We start from the raw sequence: 14,391 nt of genomic DNA, 5'->3' as shown, positions 1-14,391 counted from the left end.
ATTTTATAACTGACTTCCTACAAGATATGAACAATTCGAGATCAACTTTGAGCATATAGCCAATAAAAATTTTCATTTAGGCATTTTATCGAGCAATTCGTAGTCACGAGTTTGTAAGCTCTTTTGTAGTGTAGCTTCTTGTAAAACACTACCAAAAACTTACTTTTATACTCCTCCTTACTACCATGATTCGATCCATACCATCATAACTCCAAACAATACAACAAACCCAACAAAAATAGCTTAACAATTTAGCCATGTCCATGGAAGCTTCAAGTTTTAACCATAACTTATTCATATGGGATTTTCCCTCCATTTTGTTAGGTTTAATTACTTGTAAGGCTCAAAGAGATGAAGGGAAGGTTAGATCATACCTCAAAAGTTGAATAATACTCTGCAACTTAAGTTATTTCAAGACGAAACTTTCTTCCGAAAATCGAAACAACAAGAAATCTACGATTCTATGATTGTCATGTGATTCCTTATGTTGTAATCACTTGATTTGCCTTTGAACTTAGTTGTGATTGATGGAGAATAAATTTGGGAGAGTATAAGGGCTGTTCTAGGGTTTAATATTGATGAAAATGAGGGCCTAAAACATTGGGGACTTTATTTATATCACTTAAGTTGGGCCCACTGCCCTATGGCAGTTTGCACCCTTGGACGGAAATGCAGATTTCTCTCTACTCGGACGCCGTATTGACAAATGGTAAAATGCAATGGAAACTAGACTCGTAGACCTTCGATTTTATAGGTGGATCACCCCGTAACTCCAAGTATATTGAGAGAAAAGCTCCAAGACGTCTGACCCAAATTTCAATGAAATTTACAAACTTAACTTGCGACGCCCTTTGTCGACTTTCGTATTACAACTCGTTTGACTTTCAAACTTAACAAACGACCATTATACGATTAAAAAATTCATATTATTATTTTCTTAGCATGTGAAGAACTCCTAATCTCACCCAAAAGTACAAGTTATCATATTCCCAACTTGCCGACTTTTGACGAAACTCATGCTTCTTTGATTCATTCACCCTCCAAATCTTCCGCCACTTACTAATATTATTTATAGACTCTGGTAACCATTTATATTAATAAGCTCAATCCCTTTTAACTTCAAGATAATTTCTTTTTGAACTTACGTCAAATAACTCATGATGACTTTAACGTGCGAAAATCCGAGGTGTAACATTTTTTGATTCCTATCTGCTTTGGCTGGGGCCGATCTTTCTTTCGACCAGTCCCAGTCCCAATCCTGGTCCTGGTCTTGCAAGAATAAGATTAAAAGGAAAAGAAACAAGGAAAGGGTAAACTAGGGGTTCGTACCTAGGGTCATCTGGGCAGTACGTCCGTAACGAAATCATTTTCCAATTCGGATAAGCTCTACGTGCTCATGGTTGAGTGGGATTGATATGCCAAATCGCATTCATTCACTTCTGCCGACCACTTAGATAGCCGGCTCGTGAGGTTCTCACCTTGCAAGGTCGCCTGCAGCGGGGCAGTAGTAATTACTGTCACCGGGTGACATTGGAAGTATGGGCGCAACTTCCAGGTGTCCGTAACCAAAGACAAGATCAACTTTTTCGAGGCCTGATACCGGGACTCTGCCCCCGTCAAAGTTTTGCTGGCGTAATAGATTGGGAGTTGGCTTTCCCTATCTTTTCGTACCAACGCCATGCTGACTGAGACCGACGAAATCATCAAATACGCGAACAACGCTCCTCTTTTTTCGGCTTAGCCATTATGTGAGAGTCGGACAGATATTCCTTGAGATCTTTCAAGCTTTGGATACACTTCGGAGTCCACTTAAATCCATTGCCCTTCTTCATTAGGTTGAAAAACTCATGGCATTGATTCGAGGACCGGGAGATGAATCTCCCCAGTGCTGCGACCCTCTCGGTCAGTCCCTGTACCACTTTGACATTACCCAATTCCTCCGGCATTTCTTGAATGTCCTCTACCTTGTCCGGATTTATCTCGATATCCCGGTCGGAGACCAAATAGCCCGGGAATTTCCCCTATCGTATCCCGAAGGCACACTTCTCCGAGTTTAGCTTCATACCGTACTTGCGGAGTATATCAAAGGTCTCTTGTAGGGCTAACAAATGAGCATCCGCCGTTTTGAACTTGACCAGTACGTCGTCAATGTAAACTTCCATGGTCTTGCCAATCTGCTCTTCGAACATTTTGTTTACCAGCCTTTGATACGTTGCCCCTGCGTTTTTAAGACCAAAAGGCATGACATTATAACAAAAAATTACCGTGATTGGTCATAAAAGATATTTTCTCTTGATCTTCTGGGTACAAGTTGATCTGGTTGTAACCGGAATACGCGTCTAAAAAATTGAGCAATTCGTGCCCCACCGTGGTGTCGATCGTCTGATCGATATGCGGTAGTGGGAAGGAATCTTTTGGGCAGGATTCGTTCAGTTCCTTGCAATCCACACACATCCTGAATTTGTTGAGCTTCTTGGGGACCACCACCACATTCGCCAGCCACTCCGGGGTTTCCACCCTTCGGACCCATCCTATGTTAAGCAATCACGTCATTTCTTCTCGGACTAACTGGTCCCTTACAGCTGATATTGGCCACTTCCTTTGTCTTACCGGGGGTGGCGCAGATCGGAACTCAACCGATTCGTGACCACCTCCGAGAGGGATCCCTATTATGTCCAGGTATGACCAAGCAAAGCAGTCGAAATTAGTCTTTGAATTTTTAAATAAGTTAAAAAATAATTCATGCGCTCGGGAGGAAGCTCTGAGCCCAGGTGTACCTGCTTTTCGGGATTGCCTTAAAAAAGTGTCGTGCATTCTAATTCCTCCACCGTTGAGTCTGCGTGGTTTCTATCGACCAGGATGACGAACTCTTTAGGGATGGGCTGTTCCCGACACCGATATTGCTTCTCTCGCGCATTGCTCTTTCTTTTTCCTAGCTTCATCGTCTAATCTCGGTACCTGTAATTGCTATTTGGAGATTTTGTCCTTTTGAGCCGTCGTTACCCCATGGTTTCCATTTCATGGGCTGTGCCTTTGTCTCTCTTGATCTCTCATATCCCTAGGCAGTAGGGAACTTGACCTTTTGATGAAAAGTGGAGGGAATCGCCCACATCGAGTGGATCCACAGCCTCTCTAGTATGACATTATAAGACATGTCACCACTTACGATGTCAAAGGTCGTGTCCTGTTCCATTCGATCGGCGTGAACCGGTAGCTCAATCTCCCCCCGGGTCAATTCACTCTCCATATTAAACCCGGCCAGCATTTTAGTTGTAGGGATAATTGATTCGTCTACCCCCATCTCCCTCAGAACGCGTTGCTGGATAATGTTTGCTGAACTTCCTGGATCAATCAACACATGCTTAATAAAATAGTTTTTAATCTGAATAGATATTACCAGGGCATCATTGTGAAAAAGAATGAGTCCTGTGAGGTCACTGTCGGTAAAGGACTTGCTCACCGTTTCCCCCACCCCTTCCCCTGAAGATCATGTTGATTGTGTGAGTAGGCTGGGGCGCCCTGTCCGGCTTCTGCCTATGATTCTTTTTTAAGTTGAGTTTGGCCCGATCACTGATATCCTCCTTGAAATGCCTGGCTCGCAGAAGTTGGGCCACATCGACCCTCAGTTTTGCGCAATCCTCTGTGGTATGCCCGTGGGTGATATGAAAGTGACACCACAAATCGGTGTTCCTTTTGTCCGAGTTGGCCCGAATCTCCTCTAGGAACCTAGCCTTTTTCATCGCTCTCATTACTGCGCCAAGCTCCGTAGCGTTTATGCTGAAATTATGATCTGAGAACTTCGGGGGTCCATCCCCTTTTGATGTCGATCCCGAAGGGCGCAAAGCACCTCTGCTGAAGAGGCCTCGGCCATTCCCCTAACTTTCTCTGTTCAAATTTTGGCCTGAAGGCCTGCGGGCTTCATACGGCTCAAACCGTCCCCGATAACTCACGACGTTTGCTTCGAAACTTGGGTACGATCTCTTTCCAAGGCGGCTGCCTACTTCTATCGGAATTGTTGCCCTCTGATCCTCCTCAATGCGCATTTTGGTTGTATATCTAAGGTTTATTTCGCTTCATGTTTTGGCCGAGAATTCCCTCAGACTTTCTTTTAATTTTCTGGATGCGTCTGAGCTTCCCAGGTTCAAACTATCTGCGAAGGCGGCCGCAGCCCAGTCCTCCGGGATAACTGGCAACAACATTCTCTCCCTTTGAAACATGTCTACGAACCCTCGAAGCAGCTTGTCCCCCCACTGCTTTATAGTGAACACATCCTGCTTGTGCGTTTCTACCCTCCGTGCTCCCACGTGGGCTTTGATGAAATCATCTGTAAGAGTAGCAAAAGAGTCAATAGAATTTTCAGGTACATGAATATACCAGGAGAGTGCTCCCTTTATGAGTGTCTGATTAAATTTCTTCGGCATGACTGATTCGATCTCATGTTGCTTGAGGTCGTGTCCAGTGACGGCTGCTTCAAATGTCGTTATATGCTCTTCAGGATCAGTGGTGCCGTAGTACTGTTAATAAGAATGGCGAGCTTAAAGCTCAAATTTAAAAAATTTGGATTTCTGCAAGCAAGCTCCTTTTCGAATGAGTGTTATTTCAAAAGATTGAGAATGTCTTGAGGAGTTCATACCTGAAATTTGAGATAATTTAGTGATGTTTTTGAGTGATTTTGGTGAATATCTACAAATGGGTTAGCACGAAGATGATGAACAACTTTTTGATTTTTTTTTTTTAGAGCCACATGGCAATTTTTAAATGAAAAAATAAGGAAAATAATTTTTTAATTCGTTAAATATTAGGTCTGTTAAGAAAAGGGCAAATATGCACCATTTGCGTAACGGCGAGGGTATATATGCCCCGCTTTTTTAACGAGGGGTATATTTGCCCCTTTTCCTAAATAATAATTACTCCCTCTGTTTTAATTTAATTGACCTTTTTGGCTTCTGCAAACATTTGCACCCACCTTTTCAATTTGATTGGCAAATTTTGACTCTAGAGTTTAGCAAAAAAGAAAGATTTTTCAAAATTTATGGTCTTAAATATATCACATTTATGTGGTTATAAGACTTCTAAAATTTCTCATGTTAAACACGTCATAACAATTGTGTGTCTGTAAAAGTTTTTCACTAAGCAAATATAGAAATATGTCATACTAATAAAGAAAGAGTTTAAGTTAAGTACACCATTAGTGTAAATAAGTGTTTACACTATCTAGTTATCAAAGGATATCTACAAGTAAATCTTATTAAAATGTGAAATTTATAACCTTGAAAATAAGATAGGTTACCTGCTACAATAAGTAAAAAAACCTAATGATGTAAAAATTAAATTCATTATACTAAAGATGTAGTTAACTTAAACTGAAAATGAAATAATGCCAAACAAAATAAGATGGAGCTAGTACTATTATTTGGCCAAAATTAAGGATTAGGATTTTAGTTTGGCTTATCCTTTGACTGGTAAAAACAAATATTGTTCATACTATTGGCCCTCAAGCTTCCATACGTTCCTCTCAATGATATTTCTTTGTTAGGAAAATGGATCATTGACTTGCATGTTCTACTTCTACACACAAGTAATTGCTAATTTAAATGAGCTTTTGTCTTTCGTAATGATTGAATCAAGTTAAAAAACTGAAAGCAACGGTCAGCATAATTTAAAGTTTTGCCTATTGATTCCGACAAAATATGTGGTTCTCCAATTTTAAACATGCGTGATGAAATACGAAAAAGTATATACAACGGCAGAACAAACTTGTAAATTGGCAATAACATTCTCATGGGATAACATTCTCATGGTATCCCAGGGTAATCACAGAAAACTGAAATATTGAACCAAACCAAAAATCGAATTATACCGAACAAAACATCGATACTTTTTTGGTTTAATTTGGTTAGGATTTTTAATTTTAGAAACCAATAAAATTTGGTTTGATTTTGGTTTTCAGCAAGCTATAACTGAAAAAATCAAACTAAACCGACTATAGAGATACATATTTAAAGAATAATTGCACATAAATATGTATATTTTTATATAAAATTTTACGGTACATATTAATTTTTTGCTTTCGTTGATTCATAGTTTAGGTATTTGCTTTTATAGTAATCCAATTTTTTGCTCTCTTTCTAGTTTGACCTTTGTCCCTATTATAATCACACTTTAAGCTTATAAGAGAATTGAATGGTTATCCCTAACATTAGGTGGCTAAAACAACTAACAACTAACAACTTCCTCAGTCGATTTGATAATTATGGCCCGTTTGGTCTTATTAAGATTAACATCTTTATATCTGAAGATATATTTGATTATCTTAAGATTCTCCAAGTCGCACCACTGAACAATTGAGACTTTTTGCTTTCTGATCATCTAAAGGTGTATTAATCATCTTAATTTGTATGGTATTGTGAAAATTTTTTGTTCAATAAAGCACGCTTTAAAAGCTATAAGTGACGGCAACAGAAGTCTGAAGGTGGTTGTGTTTGGTATATTGCACCAATTCAATCCAAATATCGACAAAACATGAACCCTAGGGTGCAACATGCTTAACACAAAAACGTCTTTCTAACAAATTTCACTCAAAATGCAAAGCAACTTCCATAGCAAGACAGTAAACGTTATAAATACAAAACAATCCAGAAATAATATAATATAGGTGCTCATGAAAACACCTGAAAATGTATAAATAATACACTGGCAAACAAAACACGTGAAATGCATTAAGTATGGATGATACGGTCCCTTGAGTTCTCAGAATACATGGGTTTAAAAAAATCACCCCCAAGAAGAACGCGTAGCTCCAGTTCACAAAAATGCATCCTTCTCAAGTAGCGTTATAACTTCTTTCTGGTCATTGAGTTTGGCGACATCTATTGGTGTCTTCCCGTCCAAGTTTTGAAGAGTACTGCACAGAGAATTAATATCTAGTAAATAGGATAAGAGATGTTGAATAACAAGAAACAAGGGGCAGCAAGGAACAATTTAGAGATAGCATTGTTTAGACTTTAGATCTATCTCAGTTCCGCATTTTGTAGATAGAAATCGGTTAGATCTATCTCATGTTTGAATTACGCATGTACCTTTTTTAAATTTCAGCTATAAATCTTTGTTTCAGCCCAAAAAGAGAGAAAAAAAAAAAAAGAGCATGACATCAACAACAACATACCCAGTGTAATCCCACAAGAAAGGTCTGGAGAGGGTGGTACGTACGCAGCCTTACCCTTACCTCGTGAAGGTAAAGAGGTTGTTTCCAATAGACCCTCGGCTCAAGTAAAGCGTAATAAGATCAAGTATGGAAAGGAAAATACAGTAGTGAAGCAGCCATGCTGAACATAATGGAGAAGAGAACAGTAGCAATAACACATAATACAATAACCAAAGCAAAGGAGACAACAGGTAATAACAAAATCGAAGAACATGACATCATGATGAGGGAGCAATACTTTATGTGAGTAGTAATAGCAATTCTGATAAGGGAGCAAGGAACATGACATCACGATGCAAACAAAATTCAGACTTACACAGCAGCTCCATTCTCTAACAGCAGCGCGACACACTCCTTTCTTCCGTATCCAGCAGCATAGTGCAGGGCAGTATTCTTATTCTTGTCCAAAGCATCAACCTTTGCCCCAGCTTCAACAAGTACCTGAGCACACTTCACCTGTATAGCAATACAGAGCAGCAGCTTAACACCTTGAGAATAGTCTTAACCTTTGCTAACTTCAATGATACTACTTTCTTAAATGGCACCTACTCCATCTTTAAACCACCCACATCAACAATGTGCGAGACCTCCTCACATTTGGTGATTTGATGTTTTGATATTCATGGATGAGTGAAAAATGGAAGGTTATGGTTACACACGAAAATGGGAAGAAGAAATTTACAGAAAACTTCCACCCCGGTGGATTGTACAGTATAAAGAGGCTTATAAGAACTGATTTCTAAGAAAACAGAACAAATAAATCATAATAACCCAGATCACGCCAGAAACTTGGCTACAAAGAACTGACCCCTAATTAAATTTACAGGAATATCTTATCTATAGATAACTCCAACTAAGTCACTAATTCTTACCATACTAGTAAGTAGTAGGCTGCAAGGAAATTATAACATTAAAGACATGGAGTAATGGGACTAAATTTCGACACGCATAAGGCATCTCCTACTACTAGTGAAGATAAACACTTTAAAATGTACAAATTCCAAGGAAATCCAATTTTTGCTATAAGGAAGAATTGTTCCCACTAGCGGCTAGTTTTGTAGCTTAGCTTAACCCATTAGAAAGCCAAATACCCTAGAATGCTGAAATACACAAAACCCTGGATACATCTATAAGTATATATTTTGTGATTGGTAAAAGTATTTAAATGCAAAACATCTATAGGTATATTGAGTATGGCAATGGTCGTAAGGAACATTTTAACTTTCTTACCTCCCCATATCCACATGCAAAATGCAAAGCTGTCCTTCCTTCTGAATCCTCTTCATCTTTATCAGCACCAGAAGCTATTGCATTCTTCAAGCCCTAAAAGAGTTATTGAAAAGCCGAATAAGTTAAAAAAAGGGATCACAACTAGATATCCAATGAACTCACAGTTAAACCTATTAAAGAAGCCATATTGATAGAGACAGGTGGATCATTCATTAAAGATGTTAAATAAGAGAAAATTCAAACAAGGTATCTTCTATTCAGCAATATTTAGTATGTTCACATATTCAATTCATCCAAAAAACTGGCCAGCGGGATGGCTTTAGATTGAGATAAAGGAGGGTTGGGGGCCCGGGCAGGATTTTCCTCCAACTAAGTAAATGGTTTCTGAACAGAAGATAGCAAAATGAAACGTCAAATACTTCATATTTAAGACCCCAAAATAGAAAACTCTAAAGCACCTCTACATCGCCCGCACTGGCACACTGGTGAACGACGGACTCATCTTCATTTGCTTCTTCTGTTTCATCTGGCCCAGAAACTTCAGCAGAGGTGGCACCCTCCCCTGCAACAGCAAAGCCCATTGCTTCACCTAGCTTCTTTAGAACATCTTGATCATTCCAATACCTGAAAAAGAAAAAAAAAAGAAAAAAAAAGAAAAAAAAAGAAAATCATACCTACAGTTATAAACAAATAAAGCATAACAGAAGTTATGAATACAGCAAAGGTAAAATACCACTCCCTCCGGTCCATTTTACATGCCATGTTATTTTTTGCACGCCCCTTAAGAAAACATTAACTAAAAGGGTAATTTGACTAAATTATCCTTATATATTCTTTGATCTCACCTTAATACTACTCTTTTTTTCACCACATTAATCTCTCTCCACATTTATTGAGTAAGGGTAAAGGTGGAATCTAATAATTAATTATATCTTGGTTTCCTAAAATGACAACTATTTTGGAGCATCTATTTTTAGTAAGGACGACAACGAAAATGGACCGGAGGGAGTACATAGTTAAGATCAAGGACCAAAAGTGCAGAGTACATAAAATCTGGTAAGCTAGAGTCCTAGGTACATCCATGCATCTAAGGATAAGAACTGAAGTAAATAATATGCAAGAGCATGGAGCTGCAGGAGTGCACATACTATTCTTTCTGGACACCATACGTCCAACATGTTATAAAGCTCAGAAGGGCAGTAAATGAACAATATCAGAAAGAAAGAAATATTGAAGCCAAAAGGCAATATTGCATGCTCACATCCATTTCTTCCAATCTCTCACTCATTTCATGTTCCACCACAAATGTATCATAAGTAGCCACCAAAACTTACCTGTTCTAGAGAGAACTTAAATGAGATTCTTTAACTGGTACTGGCATTGTCTAGTTGATACCAGTCGGCAGTCACAAAATATTCATAACAAATTGAGAGCTGCTAACTTTAATTTCAATAATCGTTTATGCTCAATATGAGGACACACCACCCTTTTTATAACATTGTCACCTTAATCTAATCAATTTGAACTTGTAGGAGGAAAAACTTATCCTGTAACATATCATTTGATCATGGTCCGCATTCATTTCAAAATACACACTAAACAAGGAAAAATTGTGGATCCCAATCTGAAACATCCCAAGTAGGTTAAGTCTCGTAACTTAGCCACTAACACATGTATGTTCTGAGCTAGCTATTAGGTTAAGCAAAAGTGAATGCCACTAATAATATCAAATAGGAGCACATATGACCTCATCATTGCAGCTGGACCGCCACTTTCAATCTCTTCAAGAATTGGTTTCAGTGACGGGTCTTCTTTGACGCGTGTCATTCGTTCTTCAAGTTGGTCTTTCTGTGATGGGTTTGTCAAATTCTCAAGCATGCTGGACATGGATGGATCCTGATATATACAAAAATGACACATCAGCTGATACTTTCTGTTCTAAGAAATCCAGCGACTCATACAACATGAAACAAAGGATACCTGCATCAATGCACTACCAAGTTGCTCAGCCATGGTCATAAATTGAGGATTTTGCATAACCTGCTGCATTGTAGAGTAATATTGTTGGTTATCAAAGTTGGGGATACCATCTTCCACAACACCACCCTGAAATGTCTTCTGAAGCTGCTCAGCCATCTGATTAAATGAAGGATCTTTTGCGATCTGCTCAGCTAGTTCTTTAATACTTGGATCCTACATTAGCCACGTTATTTGAAAATAAAATAAGATACAAGAATTACAAATGAACATGTCAAGCAACCAAGCAGCAGAACATTTATTAATTGAATTCTGATAATTACATTGTAGGTTCTACTATATCATAATTACATCAATGCACTACCAAATATTGGCGTCAGGGGCTTCTAATCTTTTTAAGAGCAGCAGCAGTAGTGGTGTGCAATTTTTCCATAATTTCATGTCTCAATAAATTCAACAAATTAACAATTGGTTATATTCTAAATTTTACTTTTCCTCCAGCATCTCTTTTGATAGAATATCCTAATACTTAAAAGAAAGCAACTGAAAAGATACCATGGACATTTTTCCCTCACAATGGTCACTAAGATAAAATTTATTGTTATTATCAAACATGACTAAAAAGCTCTTAATTTGAGTAGTGACAGATATGTACATTAAGTAGTCCAGACATGGCTGAGAAATCAAAGGGATTTTGAAGTCCAGCTCCAGCTGCAGAGGTTGTCCTCGCCTCTCCTGTTTGTGCTTCTGTGGAGGCAGACTCAGAAGGCTTTTTGCTCTCAGAAGACCCAGACTTCTCATCTGGAAAAGAGAAAGATACAAACCCAAAAAAAAAAAAAAAACATTACAACTTTATGCTTTGGTATTGACCATTCTTTTTAAGCAAATTGATGATGCAACATGCGGTACCTCATTTCGTACTTTGTAGAAGGTAAAACAAAATGCGAGGATTAAAAACAGCAAAAAGATAATTCCAGGCGGTGAGAAAATAACGCACAAATCCAGATGACAACTGGGAAACAATGATAGGAACCCGAAGAATAATGGTCAAATTGTAGCAATCAAGCTAAAGGAACAAATAATAAAAGCTTTACCGGCTCTTATTGATTATCTTTCTTATCTTGATTAAGTTTGTCTATGCATAAATTTACTCCTGGACACAAGTATCTGATGAACCTAGGCCTTCCTCATTCACTAACATGTTATGATGCACGAATAACATAAGGCTGTAATCAGATTTCTTCAAAAGTCAATCTGGAATTCAGCTCAAAAAATCAAAATCCACCGTAGAAGAATGACCTAGTATTATATATCTTCGGCTTGAGACATGCTCCCCACTAGGTTGGTCCTTGATTTTATAGGTACCATCAGCCCAGTTCGTCTATGTGCCTTTCGTCAGTTAACATCACTAACACAAAACTTTTCTTGAAATCTACAGAGCAAAATACACATAATGGTTTAACATGGTTGCTTCTTCGCTAACCGTTTTTAGTCTTACTGCTTTCACCATTACTACAGGGCACCTTGACCAAAGTAATTCTCGAAATTCCAAACCATGCAAGTCCGGTAGGATTTAAAGAAACCTAATGACATTATCATCATCCTACTTCAGATCACATTACTTCATCCCATTAGACCTCCCATGCCCCAAACACAATCATAGATAGACACCTTAACTTGGCCTCAACTGGCAAGTAAGAGCCTGTTTGGATGGGCTTAAAAAAAGCTGCTTTAGATAAGCTAAGTCAAACGGGCCCAATTATTTTTTTGGGCTTATTTTAAGCACAAAATGGCTTTAAGCTGGCCAACCAAACACTCACAAAAGCTGAAAAAAGCTTATAAGCTGTTTTCAGCAACTTATAAGCCAATCCAAACGGGCTCTAACACCCCAACTTTGAGAATGCACATCTAGACATCTCACCTTTGAGATCTTACATGGCATTTCGCGCGTGTTTAGATGTCTAGATGTGCATTCTAGCCAAGTTGAGGTGTCTAGATGTGCATTCTCAAAGTTGGGTGTTTACTTGCCCGAAGCCAAGTTAAGGTGTCTATCCATGTATTATGCCTATACTTTATCCAACATGTCACGGCTAGTTATTGGGGAAAGACTGGAAATATGATCTTTCATACCCGGCAATTGCTCATATTAAACATCACCAGTTGTAGTCTAAGACTCTATAGTAACCCTATACAAACATATTGATATATAAAAACAAAATCCCGCTTTCAAAATTTTCAAATTCCTCAATGAGCAACATCACAGATGCATATATAATACTATAATATAACAGTGAAAAGGCATACCTTTTTTTGCAGCCGGTACAACTTTCTCTGCCTGAAGACAGTGAACAAATATATATATATTAGCCTTACTGTTAGCCAAAAAACAAGAACCCAGAAAATAAAAAATGAAAAAGAATGAAAAAGGAGAGTTTTTTTAAGATCAAGAAGTAGAATTATCCACAATTAAATCAACCCCACAAGGAAAACAATCCTCAAACCCACCAAACTAGGATAAAGAAAAGCAAAAACAAGAAAATGGGTGTGAAAAATAAACTGTATACACCAAATCAAGAATCCAATATTATTAACAATAACAAGATTGATGATACAAAGTGATAAGATTTGAATCAAACATATGAATTAAAGTGTCAATTATGAAAATAAGTACCTCAGACATGGCTACAGAGGAAGAGAGCAAATTGAGGATGTTGGGTTTCCTTGGCTTCCTTGCTTGAGAGCTGAGGCTTATTAGTAGAAAAAAAAAAAGAGAAAAAAGAAAAGGGTTTTGTGTGAGATAGATAGGGTCACTCTAAAGTGGAATAGTGCTAAAGTTAAAGGCAGAAGGACCAAAAAAGAAAAAATTACTGCTCATGGTCCTCCCTTTTTTTTTTTTTTTTTTTTTTAATTTTTTTTTTTCTATTCTAGTACAGGTAAAGGAAAGGGGAAATGGATACGAATGTGGGGATTCGAACTCTTGCTAATAAAGTAAAAATTTAGTAAGTCAACCAACTAAGCTACTAAATTCCTACCTCATGGTACTCCCTCCGTTTCATAATAACTAGGTTTTTTAGCTTATGCACACCACTTATGAAAATGCTCACTTCTAGAAAATTAGGATTTTACTTACTAACTTACCCTTAATTAAATGTCTAGAAAAGAAAAGCTACTTAATGATTCTTGATTATGTAAATAAGGGTAATTCTAAGAAAAAGAAGATCAATTTTCAAATTTAAGCACCACTTATTTTGAAACAAAATGAAAAGGCTAAAATACCATTTATTTTAGAAATGGAGGGAATATATGACTTGCATGAGGTATAGGCATAATACCTAACTAGGAGAATACATACTTTACCCCTCACTTTGAATTTAGACGGCTTATCAGTTGATTCGATTCGATTTTGTACGTTATTGGTTTAATTATCGGTTATTTATGTGTAAACATACTAAATCGATATGATATTTGTTATTGATTCTCAATTAATCAGTCAACATTTCTTAACGGCTCGATGATCAACCTATAAGAAAATGTCTTCCAGGGGGCAATGGCCAACGTGCTCCTCTGTATTTTGCTTTCCCTTTCTTATTTTCATTTGGTGCTATACACTTTTTTCAAATATAAATTTATTAGGTCAAATATTATTAAAAAGGTAATATTATAATATTAGGATTCCAGATTTGTGGATTTCCAATCACCTTACCACTTGCCATAATCTTAATAGGATACTTATAGTTATTCCTATGATTGTAATTATCCCTTTTGATTGCAGGTTTAGGATCTGGTACTGCTTTCTTCATGTTTTGCTCCCCTTTTGTTTCCACTTGTGTTTCTTTCACTTTGTCATTTTCACTACTCTGTGTTTTCCTCCTTTGCAGGCCTTAATTCCGGATTCAAGACTCTGCATTTCATTTTATTATGGCCTTGTAATTATTCATTCAAAGCAATATTTATGAAGATGATCATATCTAATGCTAACC

General features: G+C 37.6%; 1 protein-coding gene across 1 annotated transcript; it reads right to left on the bottom strand.

Annotated features, from left to right (window-relative positions):
* Nucleotides 1–6,572: 6,572 nt before the first annotated feature.
* On the bottom strand, nt 6,573–13,210 carry LOC132050103 (ankyrin repeat domain-containing protein 2B-like). The gene is made up of 9 exons (XM_059441160.1): nt 13,083–13,210; nt 12,716–12,746; nt 11,067–11,212; nt 10,415–10,627; nt 10,182–10,330; nt 8,893–9,058; nt 8,435–8,527; nt 7,521–7,660; nt 6,573–6,904 (listed from the first exon to the last, which is right to left on the bottom strand). Exons 1-9 carry the CDS (start codon nt 13,089–13,091, stop codon nt 6,805–6,807), a joined length of 1,047 nt encoding a protein of 348 aa, XP_059297143.1. The 5' UTR covers nt 13,092–13,210; the 3' UTR covers nt 6,573–6,804.
* Nucleotides 13,211–14,391: the final 1,181 nt, after the last annotated feature.

The sequence above is a fragment of the Lycium ferocissimum genome, chromosome 3 (assembly GCF_029784015.1).
Source record: "Lycium ferocissimum isolate CSIRO_LF1 chromosome 3, AGI_CSIRO_Lferr_CH_V1, whole genome shotgun sequence".
Lineage (NCBI taxonomy): Eukaryota > Viridiplantae > Streptophyta > Magnoliopsida > Solanales > Solanaceae > Lycium > Lycium ferocissimum.
The sequence above is the reverse complement of the archived record's forward strand: the minus strand, read 5'-3'. Positions and strand labels throughout refer to the sequence as shown.

What these genes read in the sequence shown, in the direction of transcription:
- LOC132050103 (XM_059441160.1), bottom strand. An exon ending in GGTCCAGCTGCAATGATGAG is followed by an intron (nt 9,059 to 10,181) that starts GTCATATGTGCT and finishes TTTCTTTTTCAG; the next exon opens with GTATTGGAATGATCAAGATG. An exon ending in TTAGAGAATGGAGCTGCTGT is followed by an intron (nt 6,905 to 7,520) that starts GTAAGTCTGAAT and finishes TTCTCTGTGCAG; the next exon opens with TACTCTTCAAAACTTGGACG.